Genomic DNA, 26,244 nt, shown 5'->3' on the forward strand with positions numbered 1-26,244 from the left:
AGAAATATCTCGTACGAAGTCACCTTTAAAACGACCCGCCCATTCAAGCGTAGTATTTCAATTAGGATGGACGCGTAACTCAACATATCTATTACCTAAATAATAAAACACAAACATTATAAGTTCCTCGAAAAAGCAAGCACAGATTGCGCATGCGACACACTTAAGGGAACTGAGCTTCAGCCAACGTTCAAAACCGCTGACCGCGAAAGAACGATCAGGCATTTTCTGGTTTCTTGCATTCCCTGTGGCTTTCTTCCTACCTCCCTTCCTCCGATTATTACGATAATTGATGATTGCTATTGGTTTCCCCTTTGTAGCGTGGTGATGGCGTGTCGTCTAACCAAAAAAACTAATATACCTATGTTTTATACTCTTGGTTTAATAACAGCTCTGCTTAGGGCGGGCACAAAAAACTTATTAGGCACAAAATACTTTTTTCCTGTTGAAGGTGGTAACAGTCGTAGGCAATATAAAATGCAAGTAATAATTATTTTCGAGCCTACGCACCGTAAATGGCCTATCGTGGATGTGATAGCCTTTCGTTCAGTGATAACAGCATACAAATTAATTTGGCCACCACAACATAAAAATTAGAAGCAGCCGGAAACTAAACTGTCACAATAGTTTGTGCGGGAGAGTTCGCAGGTATGAGGCACAAAGGGTCATTCTGGCTCACATTTCGTGATCCCGAACATCAGCTTACCCGCTTCTGATGTTAGGGATGCGGATAAGACGAGACTGAACGGTGCCCAGTAAACGGACTGTCTTCGTTCTGGATCTAATCTGTTGGGTGATGTCGAGGCCCTCGCGCGGCTCCGATTCGTAATCGGACTAGGCATGGCTATACGCCCCTCTGCAGAGAGAACACACGTAATATGTACTCATCGACAAGCTGACAAAACAATCCGGCAATGATAATACAAAGCCAAGTAGCTCTGAACTTTAAGCGAACCCAACAAGACAACTTTAGATATCATAAATACGTTCGAAACTGTACATTTCGTAAATCCATCGCAAACCGGTTGGAATTGGACAGGTTGCTTCATGATCACTGCAAATTTTCACCTTGAATGTCAAAGCACTGAGACTGCTCAAAAAGAAAACACGGAACTAGTTCACGGATACTAACGGAAACGCGAAAGTATTGTGTTCGTGTTTTTTTTTCTTACGACTGCACTTGTTTTAAGGATGATGCGGAAATTTCGGAGCACCCTCCGTAGACTGGATTTGGCGCGGCCATGCTCCAAACAGCAATGGGCGAAGAGGCAACTATCCTTACAAACAATGTGGTCGATAAAACCATCACAACGCACAACTGCGCACTTAAAACAACACGACAGAGTTCCACATTCCGTAGCCCTCCACGCAACTGAAATTTTGAAATCCGCGGGTCAGCTTTTGCTACTTTAGTGCGCCGCGCCACCTGTTGAAGGTTCAAAATACTACCCCTGTCGGCCTCGTGATGAGCCCGTGTTTGAACGTTGGGCTGCGCTCCGTGTGCGCTGTGAATTCGGTACAAATGGGATTAAAGTAGCCGCCAAGCCCGTGATAAGAATGGAAAGTTTTGCACATCAAGCCGACACAAATAGCCAATGAGTATGTCGTATTTGTAGACTGACACGCCCACGATATCTCAACAGTTTAATGGGTATAACGAAACAGATTTTCGGGCTCTACGCACGCAGTTGGCAGATAGTCCAAAACCTCTCCTCTCCGTAGGATTATACAGTCAAACCTCTTTATTTTGAACTTGCATAATTCGAACCAACAAATCACTTAAACTCGCCAACTGGTTCCGGAAAAAGTGACATGTATATGAATGAGGAAAAAACTATCCTGATTTCGAACCTGAAACACCCATGACGCACAAAATCCACGCGAAATTGACCGTTTGTATTTGAATAAGATTCCCCGTCTCGAACAATATCTGCAATATATTCTTGCTGGTGCTGTTCGATAGCCATGTTTTCGTGTGCGTCTGCGTCTGCGGTTATTCTTGGTATTCTGGCGGTTCGGGTGCCCTTTCGCAATCGGTTTTGTCTTCCCACGACGTCTTGTAGTACTGAAATGCGGGCTTGTTATAATGGGTCCCCACCTCGATTTTTCCAGTGCGTATGTCGTACATGCGCGCTACATAATTTCACTCCGAGAACGGGCAGTAAGAACTACAGTATCGCTCATGTGTTTCTAATATTGGTAGTTTCTGCTATACCGCTAATCAAACAGACCCCCGCCAGTTCGAACACTAGTTTATTCGAGCAGATTTTCAGTCCCCTCAGAGTTCCAATTACCGACGTTCGACTGGACCTGAAAATTCAACATCAGGTTGTGTCACGCACAGAATACGGAGACCCAGGAATCGATAATCAAAGTAGCTGAATATTTCTAAGGTGTAGCATTTGCGAAAGCGACTGAGGGGCGAAATTGGAATGCTGCTTTGACACAGTTAAGCAAAGTAAGTCGCATGCGGGTACGTAATCTTTCTCCCAGAGTTTCCATTATCGAGTTCTCTGGCACAAAACGAGACAGCGATGCTGCTTAAATGTAAGTACGCTTGAAGTGTAGAGTCATGTACCAATGAAACGCGATCACAAAAATATGAATCAAACACACATTCTTTCAAAGAAAGTCACATTGGCGCGTGAATTAATTTTAGCAACAAAGTTGGGAAATTCGGCTTCTTCATATACCAATGCAGCGGCATTACTGAACCTCAACGAACAGTATGGTACGTTCTTGCCTCTTCTGGCTCATATTATTCTGTTCGCATTTCATTTACCCATCACAGTACCTTCTTGATGACATGTCAGTACAGCATGCAATGCCCTGGCATCGACAGTGTACAAGGAGGAACGAATATGTGCAAAGAAAGTCTTACATGTCTCATTACGAGAAAAGGCGGTGGCGTTGGCTCCGTTGACGTGACTCAAAAGTACACATAAAAATATGTCGTTAAACGTGCAGTGCGACCTGCCGCAGTGGCTTAGTGACTAAGGCGTTGTGCTGCTGAGCACGAGGGCGCGGTTTCGATTCCCGTCTTGACTGATTGACTGTAGGGTTTAAAGGAGCCATGAAGAGAAAACACAAGTTTGGTTCATTCAAAAGATTGTCTCGTTAGAATCATACTGACACTACTTTTAACGTAAACTTCGCTCAAATAAGCTACATAATTAGGAAAAACGGGAATGGTCATGCGACCCACCAGCTCATTTCCCGCAACAGAACCTGTGATGTCACATGGGCTAAGCTCTGCGATTGGCGGAGGCTGGCAGAAGCAGATGCAAATTAGGTAGAGCTTACAAACTAGACGAACGAGCGATTTGCGCTTAAATTTAGGGCACATTCTTTACAAAGCAATAGGAATGATGGGACAAACAGTGGAAGTTACGAAAGCACATGTAAACATAGAAGTACTGATGCGTTCTGCTGTTCGTACTGCGCACAGCATGCTTTGGTTTAGCTGCACAGCACTACGGGGCTTGGGGTTGTCTCAGACGACACTGGCCGATTGGCGCAAGCAACGGTGTCTTACGTGAACCCATTTGTCGAGCGAGCACTGTTTCAGGGAACGAATATTTTCTCCCAGAACAAAAACAAGCCAGGTTTAAATGCGGGCAAAAACAAACCAAACGCTTGCCATGGTATGGTGGCGCCATCTAGGTTACGGAACGTAAAGAAACGCGGGAACAAACCAACACCGCTACAGGGTGGAGACAACCTTTGAACGGTCCCGTGCCGCCGCAATTGGGCCAACGGGCTCAACGCGTTATTCTTTTCGTTTCCCACGAGACCTAGCAACGCGAAACAGACAATATGATTCAAACTTCTTCAGTAAACCGCGTTGCGGCGATAATTTTAGCGCGGTTTTGACACAATGACTTGCTTCGGCGGCTTCGGCGGCGAGCGAGCAACCGAACATGGCGGCGCCAGCGTTACGTGTCTCTACCCTGTACGGCGGATGCGTGAATGAAGGTACTCTAGGCTGCAGAGCGGTCGGTTCCCGTGATGTCACTTGGGACCGCGAAAACGCACGATTGAACGGGAAAATCAAAATTTTAACCTAAATTGTTTAATTTCTCAGTGAATAAAGCACCGTTTGTATCCGGACAAGCGCTGGGGGCACTATAAAACACAAAATCTTTCGAATAAAACCAACTTGCATTTTCTCTTTATGGCTCCTTTAACGCACCGACGCAACGCGGGCGATGAGGCGCGCCGTAGTGGAGGGCTCCGGATTAATTTTGACCACCTGGGGATCTTTAACGTGCGCCGAAATCTCGTACACACGGGCGTTTTTGCTTTTCGCCTAAATCAGAAAAGCGGCCGCCGCGGCCGGGAATCGAACCCGCGACCTCGTGCTCCGCAAGCGCAACGCCTTAGCCACTGAGCCACCGCGGCGGGTTCGATTCCCGTCTTAAGAGGCCGTTTGTCTGATGGAGGCGAAAAGCGAAAACGCCCATGTGGTCAAGGTTTCGGCGCACGTTAAAGATCCCCAGATGGTCAAAATTAGTCCGGAGCCCTCCACTACGCGCGCTTGATCGCCCGCGCTGCGTCGGCGTGTTGTAACCCTTCAATCAATCAATCAATCAATCAATCAATCAATCAATCAATCAATCAATCAATCAAAAGTGCAGTGCGTGATGGGGGAGAAAGAACGATCATACAGCGGAAACGAAAGCTCCGCTGTGTGAGAGCTCGTCGTTTTGGTCGGTGTTTTGAATCCTCACTCTGCAAGCGCGACTTATAACGTCTCTAGCGGATGCTGTGCATGCCGAGCCTCTCCAAGCGCGGCCTCTTTCTCGGCCGAGCGAACTATCCGCGGCTGGGCCATGTGGAGCCAATAATCACCTACAGCACCTTTGACATTCAAGTCGCAGCTTTTTTAGGGTACACAGCGCATGCGCACATTGACATGAGGACGAACGAACGAAGGGTGTACGCTATGACGAGTCCTCCTCGTTTCGAACAAGTGTTGCCACGGTAGGGCGAACGCTGGAGCTTTTTTGTGGCCAATGTTGGCCAATTTCCCTAAGTGGGTATGAATAGCTTGGACAAAGTGCGCTCGAGGGACGTGCGCAGGAGACCTCGGCATTGGCTTTTGTATTTTAAACTGCGGAAACAATACACAAACGATTTGGTAATCAGATTTACTGTTAAAAAAGTCAGTTGAGAGTTGCGGTTTCGTGTACCTGCAATGCATCGTCTGTTCCTCCAGTCTTCCGTGGGTTTGGCTTGACGAAAGTGGGCTCGAGGCACGCGGCGAACGCTGGAGAGTTCTTTTTTTTCTTTTTTTGCCAATATTGGCCAGTCTACCTAAGTGGGTATGCTTGGTTTGACTAACCAGGGCTCGAGAAAGGCGTGCCTGATGGCTCGCGATTTTCTTGGTATTTTAACTGCGGACACCACACACAAACTATTTTCTCGAGAGCTTCGCTGTTAAAAATTATAATCGAGAGTCAGATATTCCGCGCGGCGAAAGGGTAACAACAATGCTGGAGGAGAATCCGAGGAGTTCTCTGAGAAAGGGTGACAGAGCGCAGTGCCAGAGAGGGGTAGGCCATTGCCGCACGGACAATGCGAGCCTCCTTCAGTGATGAAGGCACCGACTGGAGCGGACATAGGCTCTTGGCGATGATGATGTCCAGGGGGCTGGTGAAGTCGTGACCGACCTGTCCACAAAATTCAACACAAATTTCTGCAGCTTATCAACAGAAGGTCCAGATAGACTTTCGCCTAGCTAACAATCTTGTAAAGTTTTAAGCATACAACGCAATTTTTTTGGTGCTTTACTTTCTGGGCTTTGATTTGTACGCCTCGCTTTTCGTGCTTCACTTTTACAAAGTTTATCAAGTTGGATACGGAGGTCATTGGAGTCTTAGAATTGCCACCAGGGAACTCATCTCCATCCTCAAGTGAGGAACGCGTCAACAGCTTGACTGGAATCTTGTGGTGTTTGAAACTTGGAGATCGATGGAGTCGCCGGCCGGCGATGGTTAACAAGTATAAATGGGCTTAAGAGGGCACAAGGGTAATTTTATTATTTGAATAAATTGGTAATTCACAATAAATTTTCAGTAAGTGTTCAAGACGATGCAGAAAGATAAGATAACAGCGACTCACCAGCCCCCTTAAGGTAGTGCACTTAACATCACATGAACTATTTTGCCCGACCAAAAAATATCGATCAATGACAAAGAGTGGCTGCCCCTTTGAGGCTGGGTTACTAGGTCCTTGAACATTGGGATATCGTTTTTCAACGAAAGCTGAAGAAAGCATTAGCGCAACTTAAAGCTTTAAGGAGAGAGTACATGACCAAATCTGACCAGGAGAGTCTGACAACCTTACGGAGCAAAAGTGTGGACGAGTGATATCGCGTCCAAACATGCTTTTGGTGGCGAATACTGCGTTCTTCTTCATGAGCTGGTCTCCGGGAACACCTATGAGTACTTACATTTATTAAAGACAACTTTCAAATAACAACCCCACTTCTGTCCAAACATTTTTTTCCCTGGTTTAAAGGCCCCATCACTGGCTTACATACCAATATAACCGAACAGGTGGCCACTATAAGATCTCTAAATGCTACGCACCTTACAGCGCTGCCTATACCCTCGCCATACAAATTCGTTTTTCACCTGCACTGCAATAATTTTTCCTTAGGAAAGGACTGACAGTACATCTTGGCTTTTTTTTAGTCAGACCTTTTCCCTTAATACCAAGTTACCAAGTCAAATTGTCAGTGCTTATCAAGACGCCTCAACAAGCATGTCGCTAGAACATTGGGGAAAGCATTCGTCCTGGGCAACTGAATAACTGAGACTTCCTTTAAGCTGCCGTCTCCAGAGACACATTGGAAAATGTGAAATGTTTGGTTTTACCAGAGCTCCACTATTTTGAATTCCCTATTTTGAATGCAAGGTTCGTTTGTGTTATGTTCTATCCTTGTTACTAAGTGTTTTGTCTCACAAGGGCTATACAAATTATAACGCATTTTCAGTACTCCTGTTGCCGTTTACATTTTAAAACTGAAGTTCATCAAACTGTGTGACAGGTCCATTCGTTTTATATTTCAATCTCGAGCCCCAAACTGCAAGTAAAATCCCAAGAACGATTTTATTTCAGCTGTGCGTTGGTATTGCCGGCTATGCTAGAAATACAATTAATCAAACTACATGTCTGCCAGGTTAGCTCAAATAATGTTTAATTCTCCTGCCTCAGAAAGCTGATACCAAGTTGTAGAACGTGGTCATTCTCGCCAATATTCGAACCGTGGCGTGAAGTATACAGCAGCAACATTTTTACTAAGAACACTGTCTCCGCAAAAAAAAATTATTTGACTGCCCTACAATTACTACACGGACACCTCAATGCGAATGTGCCTGTGACAGTAGTGTAGGTCTTTTCTGAAAAATTCACTGATGTGGAGCGGCTTAGGTTAGGGAAAAAATCCACGGGGGCTTTAGTCTGCTTACGTGCTTTGGAGGCGAAAGCTTGGTATACTTATCAACAACTCTTATTAGAACTAGGTGTGCACCTGTTCTAGACCCGTGCCATCATGTTCAGGTGTCACGTGTCACGCACTATCTTACAGCTTTTTCTTTTCAAATTTATAGTTATTTAAATTTTGTGAAGCTGCCCCGTCGCCTCTCAATGCTCCCGATTCCTGACCAATCCTCTAAGTGTGCATGTGCCACGAAGAAAGGAACAACCACAACGGTAACCACTTTTTTTTTAAAAAGTCAGTTAAAGTCAAGTGGCCTGCATACTATGCATGCGGCCGAGAATAAATTGGTAGGCGAATTGAGCGGTATTTTCAGAAAGGTCACAGTGCGGATGAGATTGGACAGAGACGAAGAAACAAAGACCCAGCGCTAACTATGAGCATCTTGCATAATGAAGAGCTATGCCCCCAAAGGCACTTATGCGGTTTGGCAGCAGTTTCTGAGCTTCAAAATGTTGAAGTCACTACTAAAATGTTTTATCCTTGAATTCCCATATTGGCTACCTGGTCTCAAAAGATGCCGGCACACAATATTTTATTTGGCGTAGTTTTCACCATGCGCAAGTTAAATTGTGTTGCCATAAAACACAACACACACACACACACACACATACACGTACACCCACACACACACACACCCACACACACGCACACACACACACGCACGCACACACACACACACACGCACGCGCACACACACATGCACACACACGCACAAACCTCCACCAAAAAACAATGTCCGTCCGGTTGCGGAATTGGCGTGTCCTACCTTGTGTTGTTCACACGCAAAATAGAGCTGTGCACGGGCTGAAAATTTGGGCCCGATCCCAGCTTGGGCCCGGTGCTTATCGCAGTAGGCCCGGCCCGACCCGACGAAGAAGGCCGACGGGCCGGCCCGGCCCGGCCCGGTCCGAGACCTTAACCTTATGGCGCGGGCCCGGCCCGGCCCGGCTGCGTGTTTCCAACCCAAATAACGTAGGGGCCCGCGCCTGATTGGGGCACGTTTGGAAGCGAAAACTACCTAAAGGCTGTAAAATGCATCGTAAGGGAAATGGTAACAGGCAAAACCACCATTAAATGGGCAAAACAACCCCAATTAAACATAACAATCATGCACATATCCCTACCGCAGCTGTCCTTCGCTCAGCTAGATACGAAAGAATTGAAACCGACATAAAGTTGACCGAACCACCCAACCTAAAAAAAGATGAACCAAAAACCCCCCAACCACGGACAAATCCATGGTAATATTGAAAAATATTCAAGAAAAGTAGCCGAGACCGAAATGGCCCAAACCACTGAAAAGTAAAAAAAAAAGATCTGGAGCTCACCTAACGGGAACAAAACCACCCGTCTTTTTGTGTAGAATTTCATAATATTCCACGAATGAATTAAAACAAGCAATTAAAATAGAATGGCACCTTGGGCATTTGAATCTGATTCTTGCGATTGATATCCAGAAATGGAACCTGTATGCCAGAGGACCAGCCGGTTCGTGTTTGTTTAAACAGGGTGTGTTCGTCAGTACATGTTTCCTTTTCTCAAGAGTATATAGGGCTGTCGGGCTCGGTCTCTTCTTTTTATCGAGACGCAAAGTACACGCGTGCATTTATGCACATTTCATCTTTGCCGCTTCACTACGTTCTATACCGACTCATATCGCCTATCTATAAAGTTTCAATCATATTAAGTGTTACTGTTTATGCAGCTGTTGGCACATTTAAACCACCCTACTCCTCTGTTGCGCTTTTCCTTTCGTCTTCGTCTGACGGCCACGACGCCCGAGGGCACAGGCCACCTCCTACCACCAGCTGCGCTTGTCACGGCATTTTCCCGCCGAAACAAAGACCAAACTAAATCGACTTGAAATTTCAGCTTGAAAACCAACTCGCCAAAACCCAAGCAATTCTGCACCAAACTAAAGTTGAATTGTCACCTCAGTCTTTGACAGCTACACTTTTGTTGGCTCAGAGAAAGGAACACCACTCTGAACAGGGAACTGCTACAAAAAACAGATAGAGACGCATGTTTGTCTGGCAGTGTTTGCAGTTCAGAGTGTTCCATCCTGAAATTTTGTTTTCACCCGAACTTAGAGGTGGAAACTAGTCACGCTGAATTGTCATTCGTTGTACTTCGCTAGCCGCTGTGTCGCTGAGCCGCATGTGTTGCTCAGTTCATCCCAAGACATGCAGTTGCAGATCTCTTACACTTAACGGCTTGCCATACGCCCACATGTGCCTCAGGGCCCAACGATACGCCCGGTGGAATGTAAAAAGAAACCTGACCTGTGCTTTTACCGCGTCAGCAACATGTAGTTTCTGTGATATCATAGAAAACCTAAGTATTGCTTCACTGTGCCGCGCCAGCCCGGGCCGTCAGGACGGTCCGGCTCGTCCGAAGAATTTACATTTCGGCCCGAGCCCGGCCTGTGGGCCGGGCCGAGCCCGGGTTTTCGGGTAAGCCCGAGCCCGTGCACACCTCTAACGCAAACATCTACCCTTGTAGTTAAGGTGAAAACGTGCTGCTCGTTTATTTATACAAATAAGGTTTTCAGGCAGGCTTTCTCAAAACTGGTGACAATAGAAGTGGCCAATTTTTGCAGACACGTGTAAATGTCCTCTGATGTTTTGTTCACTCTTTACGTACCGGAAGCAAGTCCTCATGTTTGAAACTAACAGTAGGCCAATCTGGTTATCCTAACGTACCGATTATGCTTTAAAGTGGGGGAATACGGATTTTGAATTATTGAGTGAAAGTACAGGGGGGGTTCTGGACTCTGCGCGATTAGTACCGCTTACAAAGTAATATTCCGGGGCAAACTTCGCTAGGACTGCCCTTATATTAAAAGGACGTGGCGTTTGTGGGCAAATGCATGCATTCCTCCGTTTGGTGGTCCTGAACAGAAGATTCGAAATAACACAGCGTGGCCCCCCCATCTCCTCCAGGTTGACCCCCAAAATGACGCGTGAAGCAGCGCGCCCGTGTGCGTAGATTTCCGCGTCGACAAATTTTCAAAAGCTGCTAATAAAAATTTTCAGAAGAAAAGGACGCATTTTCAGAAGCTGCTAAAATGATGGACAGGTGACTTTTCAGCTTAGCTTTGGGCGCGGCAAAGCAAAATATCACGAGGCAAAAACCGAGAGTTCTGAAAATTTGTTATTCTTGTGTATTAGCATGAAAATCTCTTTTGTAAGGCAAATCAAATACACTTCTTTCTGGAGAAAACAAATTATAGTGCATTTGCAATTCTTTACCTCAAAAAGACGCGTTCAAAACAATCTTGCGGCATAACCTGCTGGTAAGCATGTAAAATACTGGCCGCACTTTTTGCTGGTTTTGATGCAAATGCCGACAAAAGACGATAGTCTTTCGTCGACATTTTGGAAGTAAATGTCTTCCTTCGCTCTCCACCTCATCTCTCATTCTGTTCCTCTCCCGTCGCGCTCCTCCCAATGTAAAGATGGCAGAATTTTCCTCGAGTTAATTTACATTTTCCGCGTTCCACCGCACCAGACCAGGTGCCTGCCTGCTGGCTGGGCATTCTCGATATTACAGTAATCGGCATACCGCGTTTGTGCCGTGTTTTCGGCCATGAAATTCATCAGAATAAGCCTGCCACCTCGACTTAGAATCGTAACAGTTCAAAAAGACGCGTTCAAAAAGACGCGTTCAAAAAGACGCGTTCAAAGACGCGTTCAAAAAGACGCGTTCAAAAAGACGCGTTCAAAACAATCTTGCGGCATAACCTGCTGGTAAGCATGTAAAATACTGGCCGCACTTTTTGCTGGTTTTGATGCAAATGCCGACAAAAGACGATAGTCTTTCGTCGACATTTTGGAAGTAAATGTCTTCCTTCGCTCTCCACCTCATCTCTCATTCTGTTCCTCTCCCGTCGCGCTCCTCCCAATGTAAAGATGGCAGAATTTTCCTCGAGTTAATTTACATTTTCCGCGTTCCACCGCACCAGACCAGGTGCCTGCCTGCTGGCTGGGCATTCTCGATATTACAGTAATCGGCATACCGCGTTTGTGCCGTGTTTTCGGCCATGAAATTCATCAGAATAAGCCTGCCACCTCGACTTAGAATCGTAACAGTTACTAGCCGAAGCATACGCAGTGGATGACCGCTCTCCGCCTCAACGGAAACGCTCAAATGCGACCCGCTTTTCCCTCACTTTTGGAGCTTGCCTGGAGTGTTCGTGTTCGCATCAGGCCAACGTTCGGGTGATTCAGGACTGTGCCAGCAAGCAGTCGGTGTTTCTGGCAACACCACGCCAACGATAACTCGCCAGCGCGTCCATTTCAGTCTGCACGAATTCTGCGAACTTGTTCTTGGAGCAATGAACGTTACACCGCAAAAATGGTGAATTCCGTATATGAAACATTGCCGAAAAACAAATAAATTCAGTTCAAAAAAAAAACATGCCCTATCGGGTACTCGAACATGCGAATTGAAAAACAACGGACCTTTGCTCCAGATCATTCGACCAAAAGCCAGCGCTGTCAGCAATGGAAATATAAAGTATATTCGGTGTAGCCTGTTTGCAATTTTATTTAGTGTTAGCATTCCAAACAGCTTGCATCTCTATTTTTTAATAGCATCCGTGCCGTAAGCGTTTCTGAAATTCCCACAAATACCTGATGTAGCGACTGTATTCCGCACTACGAAAAGCGATTGCAAATTTGTGGTCGTGCTGCTGGCCGCTTTGCTAGCAAAACGTGCTTCCCCCACTCAGGTTTTACGCCGTAGATAAAAGTTGAGGTTGATTTTAATTCTTTAGTACCTATATTAACTTCCCTGACTATTCTCCCACCTTCAACTGGACTTAGATTCTTATACTAGCGTACCAGTCAGCGAAGCGTCGCATGCGCGCCTGTGTGGAGTGACTTCGACTTAGAGCTTGATACAGTCTACAAACTAACAAACTCAAGGCACATTCTTCCAGGCACCAACTTTTCGTGGCTTAGTTTTAAGTGAGCGAACAAAACTGCGACAACCCGCCGGCCGACTAAACGCTGGGCCGACTGATTGTGTCGGAGGTTCGAGCAGTGCAGTAGAGCATTCAAGCCAATCCATCTGGTTTGACCGTCATAACAAAATATCATACGAAATCAACAAGGAGAATGAAGAGAGGAGGACAGCACTTTCGAATTGGTTTATCTACTGAATAAAGTTGCGTGCATGCAGCGAGAGTGCTCGAAACATGTCCTAAAGACTCCACACTACAGTTTTGCGCTAGTAATTCCGCATGTTTGCAAATCACTTATATGGATACCTTTATGCAGTGGTAAGGATTCCCATCCTCTAAACAAACTTTGATGAGATCTCTTCATATTTTCTTTTATTACAGGGACATGCTGCCAGGCAAGGTATTAACCTAACCTTGATATTTGTGCATAAATGGCAAAACGCGTTGGTTAAAAGCTACAGCGAAAACAACAGGATAGACTGTACCTTTATCTCCTTACAGGCTTTTATAGTTTCTGCGTAAGATGATGGTCTGCCGTAGAAGTGTGCAGACACAATCCAGCTATCTAAAATACCGGATACTTTATGGATATGAACACCACCGGTGACATTTTTCAATCAGGGATTCAAACCTGTAATAGCGTACAATGTATTTATGGTGAAATGTGGAGTTGTGTATAGAACCACTGTAATATATACGGTTAGAAGTGCAATAGAGTTTTGTAACTCGACATCAGTTTGATCGATCACTTCAAGCAACAAAGGTTAGACGCCGCACCGGAGCAGACAGCTATGTATATTTGTTTGGGTACCTTTATTTCTACCTTAACTTGACTTCGAGAGGTCTTATCCGGGTCGAGTTTAAGATAGCCCCTGCCTCTGCATCCCACAACATTTTCGCACATGTATAGTATTGTGTATATTGAATCTGGCACGGCTACATTAAAATAATTATTCTATGAAGTTTACGTTGCGGGGATTCTGTGCACTCCAGCAGTGAAATGGTAGCTGAGTTCTTAAACTTTTAATTGCGTTTTCTTAAAATTTAGAATACAAATTCAGACACTTCAAAAGATTTGCCGATGCACCGGGTAAAACCCGATGCATGCCGGATTCCAACAACGTGAGCGCTGCTTGGAAAATGGTGGACATGTCCTCCTGCACTGCCCGAATTAACTGCAGCAAAGGGATACATCGTCTGTAAAAAACCAAGTCGGCAGTATCCTTCGCCCGGCGGGACCCGAGGAGCCAGCATAACCGTAATAAGCGCGCTAAAGGGTGTGGGCACAGTCCTTATCGCCGCTCCCGTCATGCCTAGAAAACAGGGATGGTGCAACCATGCCAGCATTCAGCAGATGAGGAGCAACTACAAGTAACCTTTTCCAAATATCGCCTTAGAACGCTGTAGTTCTTAGGGTTTAATTTGGTTTCAAATGACGCTAGCGAAACTAACCTTTCGGTTATTTTAAAATCAAATAAAAACGTCAATGCGAAAGGGCGTAGATTATCCCCAAATAATTTGTTCACTAGGTAACTCTGTGCTAAAGCGCATCCAGGAGAAATTCTTACAGCAGGCTGAAGCGTTTAACAAGCCCCCTAAACGTTTTCTTAGGAAACCTGGAATTGCCTGTGGCGTGGCATTTTGCACGAAAGACATTTAATCGTCTGCTTTGTGAAAAAATAGGCCAGGAGACACCTTGTTTACTCTGAAGTGCGAAGGGTTTCCCTGAACTGTTTTCCTATGCGCGTACATACCAATTCCTTCAAACCTCTTGGCGAATCCAATTACAAAACCACACCCGACGGGGGGCCAGCGCTCTCCACTTTCGTGTAGAGGATTAGTAGCCTGAAATCACGAGCACACGAAAGTGCTCAAAGTAGGTAAGGGTAGTCCCGCTCTCCGCCAACGTATTTTCTACAAACATAATACGGTGTCCACTGCTCTTCAGGTGAAAGAGAGTCAGGGAATAAGCAATTCAGTTTTGTTTATGTTGACTTCGACGACACATTTTAATACTTCTCAGAAAACTGCACTTACAGTTTCATTTTATAAACGATAAAAATGGCTTAGCTTTCGTCCATAACCAAAATATTGTACCGAATTCCTAAAAACTGTCCATTAGTGGAACAACATTATTTCCAGTTGCCTGCCCTTTAAAATCGGCTTCATTTGTGTGCAGAAATGCATTGCTGAAAAGACGGTTTCTCTGAAGCAAACGTAAACAGTTTACATCGAAGTATAATCGCCCCATGTATCCATAGGTCTGCGTGCCCCAAAGGAGCGCTATACACCATGTCTACAAAACTTGGCTTCAATAATATCCCCAAGTACATTGCTAGCGCATCGTGTCTCGTGTTTTGTTCTTGGACGACTTAAACACGGAAATATTGGTCTGTCTGTCTGTCTGTCTGTCTGTCTGTCTGTCTGTCTTTCAGCTCCTCGGATCAGCCAGCAGGCCAAAAGTTAAAATAATTGTGAAACGAAAAGTTTGCATAGGTAAAGCTTTTCCAAACCACTAAATCTAGTACCCTACTTCGTGCGTGTCAACATTGTTGATCAATGGAGAAGGAGGAGGGATGCCTCCAATGATAAGGAGAAGTCATCCTCAGCGAGCTTGGCTTGCCACTCCATATGGACACGACAGGGGCGAAAATGACCCAAAGAAGCGAAGACACAAAAAATAATAGAAATTATAACAAACACAGATAAGCACGCAAAAACTGAGACGCAGGAACGCACACGCAGCACACGCGAGCAGTAAAATTCAAGGGGCCATGAAGACTAAATGCAAGTTTGGTTAATTCTAAAGATTGCCTAGTCAGAATACCACCGACACCACTTTTAAGGCAAAGCTCCCTAAAATAAGCTGTATAACTAGGAAAAAAAATTCCCGCGCCTTCCCGCGAGGGGAACACGAGTAAATGCAGAGCATTGGGGCCTCAGTAGTGATTGAAGGCAGTGTTGCTTCCATCGCTTCTTCCGTGAGGCTGGAGTAGCAGACACGAGTAAACGTGGGCACGATCGTCAACCAAGGAAGGAAGGAGCAACGCAGTGACTGAAACACGAGCGACCGCTAGCCGCTATATTTGCAGCGCGCGCAGTAGAGGGAGAGCAGTACGGGGGGGAGAGCGCGCATGCGCAAGCATCGCGCGCCCTTCCACGCCCCACCGCGCTGCTATCACGCACCTGTTACGGCGAGACCGCGACGGAGCGAACGGGCTGACTACGACGCATGCGCGCGCCAGCTGCTGTTGAGAGAGAGGAGGGAAGGAGAGGCGCACCTGCTGCGGACGCGGAGCTGTTGACACCGTCCGACGCAGGAAGAGGCGAGGCTAAGAAATGCTCTGCATTTAAAAGAGAATGAGCATGCGACCCACTGGCTCATTTCTCGCACTGTATCTTATGACGTAATATGGGCACCTGTGCAACTGGCTGAGGCCGTCAAAAGCAAACGCAAGTTTGGCAAGGCTTACAAGTTTGTAGTACGGGATAAATTCGCTTAAATTTAATGTACCTTCTTTTTATAGCGGTACGAATGGTGCGGTAAACAACGTAAGTTACGACCGCGCACGTAAACAGCAGCGCCAGTGCTTACTGCGTTCACTATGCCGGTTAGAGCTGCACAGCCATCCGGCGCGTTGAGCGTACACTGGCCAACTGGCATAAGTGACATTGTCTTCTGTGACGCTGTCTGCCGAGTAGGCCCAATGTTTTACGAGACGATTACTATACACAGTAACAAAAATTAGCTAGGCATAAATCTGGTCAAAAACAAAGCGAGTGCGGACAGCGGTCCTGGGCAGTATCGTGGCGTCATCTGGGAGAACGAACGGTAAACGAGGCATCAAAATCCGTTTGGCCGTTCACTACAGCCGTACTCACCGTAGTAACAACCATTTGCAGTACCTGCCCTGGGCACGTGCTCACTGACGTCACAAAACACAAGATTTAGCGGGAAAATTAAAAGTTTGGGATGAATTGTTTAATGTATCGACGAATAAAGCTTCGTCTCCTGCTCGACAACCGCGGGGGGCGCTAGAAATGCCGAATCGTTTGAATAAAACCAACTTGTGTTTTGTCAGTATGGTCCCTTTAAGGCAGACATTCACAGGGTGTATTCAGGCTGGAGTAACGAAGAAGTGACACCTAGGCCCTAGCATTGCGTGTTGCCACGGCAGATGAGTACGATGTAACGATGACGTCTCTAAGTTTCAGTGGTGCATCAGCACGCACTCCCACAGTTGTTTTCATGGTTAGCCGTGGAGTATCGAAACAGGGACACACACAGTATATATTCAATTTTCTCGCGAACACTGCATACGTGACAGTGAGGGCAGGCAACCCAGCGCATTTTGTACCAGTAGTGGTCAGTAAAAGCGACGTTGAGGCGAATGCGTGGACAATTGCTTCTTCACGCTTTCCCATGCCACACTGAATTCGGAAAATGCAAGCGGGGTCAATTCTGCACTGTGGCTGATAATTTTCTGATCTGTCCGTCCATATTGATAGTTGTAACTGCGGCGCCACAGAGTACGCAAGCGTCGCGGCATCACAAGTGAGTGGAATGAGGATGATGACACTAGACTGGTGGTGAGCCATGCAACCTATTTGGTGTGCCACCACATTCCCAATCACCCCACAATATTTAAGCATCCCATGTAGCCCTACGTCGTCGAGCAAGCTGGTAGCCTGTGTATGCATAGTGTGCATTTCGTGGGCCACTAGTTCCCGCGTAAACGAGGCTAGTTGCTGAAGCACCGCCCGTCAATCGGTGAAAATCCCTCACATAGAAGCGTCTTGCCTCAGAATGTGTTGCAAAGCAGAGCGCGAAGCAGCAAGTTCTGAACTCGTCGACGCTGTTTAGTGGCTTAACCTGGCCGCAACTGATCCCCGTGTTGATGGAACCCGAATTCCCACCGCAGATGATGTGGCGGTCACAGGTGCTTCGGTGTAAATATGATTGTGGTTTAGATAGCAGTTGCAAAGCACTTGCTCTATGGTAAAGCACTTACAACCTGGATTTACTGGCGATGCCCGGTACTGCGGTGATAATTCACCACGGGGAGTACATCCAGGGCGGGAGATGAAGCGCCGCAGGGTACTTCTGACACAATGGTGGTAGATTGCCTTGTACCTCCAAGGCGGAGCCAGAACTCAGGGATGTCCAGGAGCCCCAGTCGCCAGCCGCAGATGTGTTCGAAGCAACTCCTCTTTGACCAGTATACTAGGTGAAAAGCGCCTAGACTTTCGGAGGGTCCACAACGTAGAAGTTTTCTTCAGAAGGCCGACACAGAACTTCACGGATCGGTCCTGAATACCTTCTAGCAGCTTCGTGTTGGTCTGGGAAAAATGGCCAAGTGCTGGGAGGCTGGGTCAGAGCAGTCCATCGCAGACTGCTAGGTAGAGAAGTGGGAGGGTGCCAACAGAACAGCCTCCTGAGCCACTCGACAGCATACGTAATGTTAGGCTTATTTGAAGCCCTGCATCACTCTATAACGGGACCCAGTCAGTGTTTTCCTACAAAAAAACACATGTGCGCTTCATATGTGTGGTAGCTAATAAAAAATAACCGCTAAAACAATATTTTAACTCAGAAATACAAGAACAGCTCACACCCGAGCCTATACCTGGTGGTGTTATTCTAAGTCCAACCGTAATAAAAGTTTCCTTTAGATGGCGCACCACCATTGGAACGTGAGAAAATTGAATTGACTTGAGCAAACGTAAACCTTGTTTATCAGGGGGGGGGGGGCGATACGAGAGGATAAGAGCGTGAGAGGTTGGCGGAGGAGAGGAGAGAGGTATTTACCTCTGCTAGGGGCGGCAGAAGGCTATCGTCTTTCCACGACAGTTCCAGCGAAGTGAGCCAATACGCGGCCAATTTCTGTCCTTGATTTTTAATTTTTAATTATTTCCGTCTGTATTTAGAGTACTGATTAACTACATTTGCACTATTACAAAGGTGAAATGTGTTGACTTCGCCAATTACGCATTGCATTTATCTTGCAGATACACAACGTCATACTGAAAGCGTCCCAATTTTTGGTGGAGTACTCGCCGAAAAATGCGAAACAACTTTTATTTAATAAAAACAAGTAATAGCTGCCTGAGCCATTTCAAACAATTACGTTCCATAACATACCACTTTCGTACGGAGTTCCAGCGCTATGAGGTCATTCGTTTTTAATATAGGTTTGCTTAAAGCTTGGTCATTTATTGTTAGAACACGTGCAAGAAATTTAGCGGTCCCACTTTACCTTTAGGAGCCCATGAAGCACAGCGGAATGCTTGGGTCACACAGCCATCCCATACTATTGGTTTGCGTCGATGGACGAAGAATTGGGCATACAGCGCACCAATTTGCAGGAAACGTTTTTTTCGATGAGGTGGGCAAGTTTTCTTTGATGCTTTCAAGAACTTTCTTACTTTTTGTACCAAGTGATTTTTGTTGGCTGCACGGTGGTTAGAATCGAAAGCTGTAACCTCCAGCTAAACTCAAACTTGTTTTTTTAGTATTTTTGCTTGTTTCTTTCATTGTTTGTTTGTTTCTTTATTTCTTTATTTGTTCTTCATTGTTCCTCCGTTCAGTGACCACTCTGTACATGATTTGTACCTGGTTTGTACACAAATTATTTTACTACTTTGTGAGCCAGATCACATTTATTTCCCGCCGGAGATGCTAAGGTGAAAGACTTAAGAGCCTCATTCTCCGAAAAAAACGTCGTCGTCATTGTTGTTGTTATATCGTCAACAAAATGACCACCGCTGTAAAAAAAAGGCAAAAAGGTACACGCGTGAACCGATTGGATTTGAACCCGAGTCTTCACAGTTGCCACCCGATGCACTGTCCCTTTACTTTGTCCGTACTTTTTCTCTTTATTACATTACACGTACTTTTTCTCTCTTTATTACCTTTACTGCTTCCAGCGGTTGAACAAAAGTTGTGGGTGATGTTTTTGCTTTCTTCCTACCACACGCCGACTTGCTGGATTGGCCAGATCAGCAGCTTTGAGGGGTTATTGTTCCCGATTCAGAAAATCCACAAAAATACGAATTGTAAACGTAGTTAGTGCCCGGCATGTGACACCTGAACGTGACGCCGCGTGAGCAGGACAAAAAGACGCCGATCGAAGTAGTTCGCGCCAAAAGACAAAGAAACGAAAGAGAAGGAAAAGAAAGAAGCAAGATTCAGCAGCACAGGAGCTATTAAAAGGTATCCCCAGGTTTTTCCCTTCACAGCTCGGGAGCAGACATAAGATCCCCGAGCAACAATGTTTCGCTCCTACGTGGCACTGACTGCTATAAATGTTACAACCTCACACATGTGCTCTTTTTCACCGGGCAAGACCCCTTCACAAGTGCTTGTTTCACACCTGCGTAATATGGTGCTTTCTCGATTTTTTAAACAAGGTTGAGTTACCCACTACTCGCAAATTTTGGACATTAAGGTGGGTCCTGCGGGAACCGAGTACGGGACATTGTTAATGCAACAAAACCGCACGAGGAGACTTTGTAGAGTGCGCAAGAATATTAGTGTAATTTGACGTAATATGTTGCTGCTTTATTGCTACCGCCGCACTGGAACCCTGTGTAACCATTTTCTTTTTCAAACAATATATTCCACACAGGCCGCCACGTTTGTTACCAAGTGTGCGAAGGTACTTTTCAGTACGCGCAAGAATATTAACCGATTGTAGCTGAAAGTTTAGCATGTTCTCAAGTGTTCCAATTGCGTTTAAGCGTTTAGCACAACTTAAAAGAGAAAATTAAGAAAAGAAGAAATGCGAGAAGAGGTAGCCCTGTAACACCTGTGGTGGGCCCAACTACAACGTCTGCTTGACGGCGCTCCAGTTGTATGGAGGGGTAAAATTAAGAACTGTAGTTACACAAACGGCCTCCCCGGGAGAGTATGTTGCGCGGCGAGGATAGTGGCCAGCGCTGCGGGACGAAATCGCGCGATTAATTAAGTTAGCCCTATTATGTCCTTCCTTATCATTCCAAATGAATACATTACATTTGTTTGAAGCCCCCCGCCTCTTACGTTCTATTCTTCAGAATTCAGCAGCCACTAATGTTCAGCCACTTTCTATCTGCCTCACAAGAGGCGTTAACGATACAACTGCACCATAATCGGGTGCAATCGCATCCGCAGCGCGGCTTTTCTCTCTAGTGGGCTTTAACAAATATGCACATTCATTGTGATTTATTTACTAGGTACTGTTCTGTGAATTTACTTGTCACATTGCTTCACACGTCCTCTACTTAAGAAAATACAAAAAAGATCTTGAACCCCTCTGTCTAATGACGACGATGGTTGCACGCGAAGCTTTGTCGTGATGAATTGATTGGTTGGCCAATTCCACACTTCGAGTATGTGCTACTCTGGTGGTGGTTATGGTTTGCGACGGGAAAAGGAAAGGAAATTCCCTGGGGATATTTTGAGCTCGGCAGGGAGCTCACCTGCATACAACCCAGTGCAGGGGAAGGGAAGTAGAGGGGGAGTGATCGGATAAAGTAGCAAGAGAGAGAGAGAGAGAGAGAGAGAGAGAGAGAGAGAGAGAGAGAGAGAGAGAGAGAGAGAGAGAGGCCTGTCAGTCCTGGAGGTGCGCACCACGTTTCTAAGATGGAGGAAGAGGAACAAGTTTATTTAGTCAACAATCATTGACTTGTTTGATTAATGATGTGCTTCTTCTTGACTCCGTGAGGTGGGCAGAAGACCTTGCTTCATGGCGATTTTCAAGGCCCCGTCCACGGCCTGAATTTGGGTCTCAGGCTTGGACCTGGTCACCGCAGTCTGCCATTCTGTTTGGTTAGAGGGATGTCATTCGGCTTTAGGTTACCCACAGCAACTCTGCGTTGTGCACTCCGTAGGCCTACCGTTTATGTTTCGGGTGTACGGCGCGAATCGGTACCTGCTGCTTGACGCTCGCTCCGACAATGTGGAAAGGTAGCGATCTTGTAGACGCCGGCTTCATAACGCGAGGGACCCCGGTTCGTTTCCGGCCACGGGAAGTGTTCTTTAAGTGCAGAGCACTTTTTCGGTTCGTCTTGTCGTCTTAGCTTGCTAACGGTCGATGCGACTGCCGGAATCAGGCGGCACACCGAGATAACGGACCCAAGTAGAGCCTTCTGTACCGGCGTCAGGGAGTAACGCTTAGGCTGCGAAAACTACGCGGTTTAAATAGTCATAACCGTTCAAACCTCGTGAACAGCTGGCACTTGACATACATATCCCCGTTATTTAGCTAAAAAAAAACTGCAGGTACATTTCATGCAAAATCTGTGTATATGACCGGCAGCCCCCCCATTCATTTAGTTAGGAACGCTGGTTGGGTTGGTTCTTACGATAGTAAGCGAAAAAAAGCGGCCGCGCAAGAAAAAAATGGCGCGTTCAAAATGCCGCGGAAAAGCTCCAGCCCCGTAAGAAAATAATGGCGCGTTCAAAATGCCGCAGAAAGGCTTTAGCCACGCAAGAAAGAGATGGCGCGTTCGAAATGACGTAGAAAGGCTCCAGCATCGCAAGAAAAAAATTACGCGTTTGAAATGACGCAAAACAGCTCCAGCATACGAAATTAAAGCGAGCGCAGAAAGAACAGAACTCCCTCTGGCGCAGTTTCAGGCAGGGGCCGCGCGAGCACTGCGAAGGCGGGAAATTTGAAATGCAGCAGTGAGCGGATAACGGCGCTTCAGCCCATTACGGCGCATCACTGCTCTGCCCTTCCGACAGCTTTCACATTGAGTGAAACGGCTTTGTTTTTGTTTTTTCACTTCGCCCCCGATCGAATGATCGTCAGCATCGCCAGAGACATTTGGCTTTCCTGCAGGGCGTAGTGGCGTACAATGCATCAGTAAGGACACTAAATCTTCACTTTAAAAAACTCTTTGTGCCTATACTTGGCAATGCAACGGACAAAACGCAAAAGAAGGCTTGCATGTTTACTGATAAAACATATTTTTATTGATCAAAGCACGCGTAACTCGTTAAAATACAACAATGAAAATGTACTAAAATGCGTGATAGCGTGTGAAATGAAAGCCAAGAATGACCTAAGCCTAGTCATTCCTTTTGACATCCCAGGACAGACGTAATGCTCTGAGGTTGCTTTTCCGCTCTTAAAGAGATTCTGCGTACCTTTGTTACAGCTATAATTATTGTACTCAGGCACACCTTATGCACTCAATTTATTTTATTAAAGTTAAAGCATTTAGCGATATCAAGTCAGAAGAACTTGGTTTGTACTACGGGCGGCAAGTGTCGTCCCCGGTATGTAATTATGCCTAGTGGAGCGCACTCATCTTGTTAATTTTACACATTTAGGAACGTTTTGCCACCAACAAAGTGTAGATCAAAAGAAGAGCGCTACGATTGTTGCGCACATAGCTCGTCCACCCCGACATGTAGTGCGGAGGCTGGAGAGCAAGTTCTTCTATTTATTTTGGGGAGGAAAGACGGAGAGGGTAGCTCGGGCTTTCATGCGGCTCCCAACCAGCATGGGGGGATACAGCCTTCCATGCATGTCGACAATGTGCAGCGTCCTGGCGTTGCGTAGGTTTGTAGATTTGACGCGAAACCCAGACTACATAGGAAGCAGCTTTCCAAACTACTTCCGGGGCACATCGCGAGGTGTGTTTTACAGTGAACCTTACATCGGCCCTTTGGCAGAGGAACCGCCGCCGTTCTACGCCTATGTCACGAAAACCTTTCGAGAACTGTTAGCACAGATCCCCGACTTGGAAATTTCGGACATTTGCCCCAAGCGAACTTTGCGAGCAACTTGCTGTGACGGAACTCACTGCGGAGCAGAAAGCGCGCTCTAAAAAGGCGCGCTGGAGGCAGCTGACTTCTTCGGTCCTCCCAGAGGACGTCAAAGATTTCGGGTGGGAGCGGGGTTGGGGCGTTATGCCCACTAGAGACCGCTTGACAGCGTGGGGCGTAACACCGTCAGCGCGGTGCCCTCAATGCGGACAAAATGAAACTTTGCGACACGCAATCTTTCAGTGCTCTGTAGCGAGGATGTTTTGGACGCTGATGTCTAGGATGTTTAAAGTACGCCTAGGGGAGCGCACAAAATCTCGCGATGCCCTAGCAACTTTTTTGTTATGTGTGGGAGCCCTGGTTGTGTGGAGGCGTCGTGGTGTCGCGGCACTCCGGTCTCGGCCTCACAAGGCTATGTTCCCCATGTTGCTGCGCATGCGCAAGCGTCTGTTCGAACACCTGGAAGCGGAGCTCGCCGCGCTGGGGGAGGAGGCGTTCCTCCTGCGTTGGTCGTGCCGCTTCATCAAGGTCAACAACGCACGTTTGGAAATAATAATAGTTGAATATTAGCCCTGTAACCATACTAAACAAGCTAGAATATTAGCCTTGTAACCAGACTAAATACGATACATAGTTATCTGCAGTGTTCACTTTACCATGTGTGTATCTGTAACTATCTAAGACTGTAGCACTTCTACCCACATTCGTAGTGTTTCCACCCTGAAACTACTGTTCGCGTTTGTCGACAACTCAACTTTCTACTCTGTTTATGTTGTACCCTGCGTGGTACGAAACGTTACAACTTGTGTGCAGGCCAGCGGCAGCCACTTCTGGATTGTTGTTTTTCTGTGTGTTTCCCTTTTGTAATGTATATTTTTTTCCCGATGCGTAGTTCCATCGAGGCATGTTATGTATCTGCTTCGATGGACAAATAAAACTCTTCATATCAAAGGCAGAGCCCTACGATTTGGGTCGCTTGCCAGTGACATTGCTGGAGGCGTACAGTGGGTGAGGAAAGTCCGGGTGGTAGGTGTAGTCTTCCATGGCTCTGGAGAAGTTGCTCGTGAGACGTGGAAGGGTTTGTTGGACACGGCTGACAAACATATAAAGCTGTCTCTCTCTGAGAGAGAGGAGCTATATCATTAAGTCGTGCGTGTCAGCGGCGTTCTTTTACGTGGCGAGGGTAGCTCGGCCACCTCGTGACATAACCCGTCGGCTGGCCACAAAATTCGGGTCATTTTTCTGGGCTAGCAAGACCGAGTCAGTTGCGCGCGCATTGCTGCGCCTGCCCCGCAGCATGGGGGGGGCTTCAGCTTGCCATGCCTGAACACGATGTCAAGTGTTCTAGCGTTACGCGGTGTGTGGGAGCTAGTAGATGATGATGAGTACCCGGGGCAGGCTCTGCTTCGCTACTTCTTGGGTACTGCTCGCTTGTAGTTTTATGATGAGCCCATTACCAGACCTACAGCCATGCAGCCACCGGCTTTCTATAGGACGTTGCTAAAACACTTAGAGGCTTTCAGTCGGCCAACCCAGATTTGGATATTAGAGCCTCACCTGCGACTGATATATGCGAGAAATTGGCTATTGGCAACTGAATGATCGGCAAAAAGAGAAGTCTCGCGGGGCCCGCTGGCAACAGTTAACGTCAGCGGTGCTTCCTGCAGACGTTCGTGATTTCGGGTGGCTGCGGGGCTGGAGGGTCCTGCCGACGTGTGACCGCCTTGCAGCATTTGGTGTGGTTTGCTCTGCCCGGTGCCCGCAATGCGGGCGCACTGAGACGCTAGAGCATGCTCTTTTTGAGTGTCGTGTGGCCGCCACATTCTGGGTTTTACTCAGCGGAATGTTTGAGCTTAGGCTGGGAGCCCACACGAAATCGAAAGACCCATTTGTCAGCTTTCTGCTGTGTGTGGGTGCCTTTGTTGTGTGGCGCCAGCGAGGTGTAGCCGCCTTGCAGGCACGACCACAGCGAGCCATGTATCCCCTGTTGGGGCGTGTTCGGAAAATGGCCATCGAGCATCTGCAGCATGAGCTGGTGGCGCTGGGTGAAGAATCTTTCCTCATGCGTTGGTCTACTCGCTTTATCAAGGTTGCCAATAACACCGTGCAATGGTGTGTCGTGCCTTATTAATAAGGTGAAACTTGCGTGCTGACGGGAGTTGTATCTTTGAGTCCAAGGCGCAGTTTAGGCAGCCTGGCTGAGCATGCATCTCTGTACGGACATAGAACGGATGTGTGTGAACTGTTGTGGTTTTTATGTTCACTCCCACGCGTGAACTATGGTGTCTGAGTCTCGTGCCATGGACATTATTGTAAAGGACCTTCGGTGCGGTGTACTAGTTGTTTTGTGTAAACTTGTGATCTTCACTTCCTTTCCTCTGTGGCACATTGCGTAAATCCTGTGCTCTGTCGACCCGTGTAGTAGCTAACTACAGCGGATCCTAGCTGTAACTTGTGTTTAATAAATTATCTTTATGTGTGTGAGATCACAAGTTGATCTCTCTTGTCAGCTTATAATATTTCTACTGTCCGTCGGCATGCTTAGTACGTTTTGGGTGGGGGGTTTCAATGACTTGTTATTTTTCTATGAGAGACTTCTTCGTAAGAAAAGTGGCTATGATCTCGTACGTCGCTGCCTGCATATCATAGCCGACATCATGACCGGCCCCGGGAATAAGGGCATGGGTGAGCGTACTTGTTTGAATTACGTACGCGGCCAGCTCATCAGCGTCTTTACCAATGTAAAAATGTTCCCTTTTAGCTCGTTTGAATTCCTTAGAACCTCTCCAGTTAAGTTTTCTGTAAAAAGTTTCCATGTTAGAAGTTGGAAATATTACATCCAGCTGCCCCGAGTAAATGAGAATGCTGTACGTGTTGAACACTTCCGTTGCGCTGTCGCTGATATCTACAAAAAAGTCTCCCAAGCCCAATTTGTATGCTAACATTTTCTTTTTTTCTCCTCTAAATGTTGCAGTAGAGCCGGCATGTATTCTCTTCTTGAATTCGGTCGAGTTC

The 26,244-nt window shown here is 46.6% G+C and overlaps 1 protein-coding gene and 1 non-coding gene across 2 annotated transcripts in view; both read right to left on the reverse strand.

Annotated features, from left to right (window-relative positions):
* Positions 1 to 4,327: 4,327 nt before the first annotated feature.
* Trnar-gcg (transfer RNA arginine (anticodon GCG)) lies at positions 4,328 to 4,401 on the reverse strand. The gene has a single exon. It is a non-coding gene; the product is annotated as a tRNA-Arg (tRNA).
* Positions 4,402 to 5,459: 1,058 nt separating this feature from the next.
* The window catches only part of LOC144160053 (vitellogenic carboxypeptidase-like), a 42,720-nt gene continuing 21,935 nt past the window's right edge, over positions 5,460 to 26,244 (reverse strand). Inside the window, exon 5 of the mRNA XM_077691671.1 lies at positions 5,460 to 5,672. Coding sequence (XP_077547797.1) covers positions 5,460 to 5,672 — 213 coding nt within the window. The remainder of the gene's footprint in view (positions 5,673 to 26,244) is intronic.

The sequence above is a fragment of the Haemaphysalis longicornis genome, unplaced genomic scaffold (genome assembly GCF_048455015.1).
Source record: "Haemaphysalis longicornis isolate Haplotype H1 unplaced genomic scaffold, Haemaphysalis longicornis Haplotype H1 scaffold_10, whole genome shotgun sequence".
Taxonomy (NCBI): Eukaryota; Metazoa; Arthropoda; class Arachnida; order Ixodida; family Ixodidae; genus Haemaphysalis; species Haemaphysalis longicornis.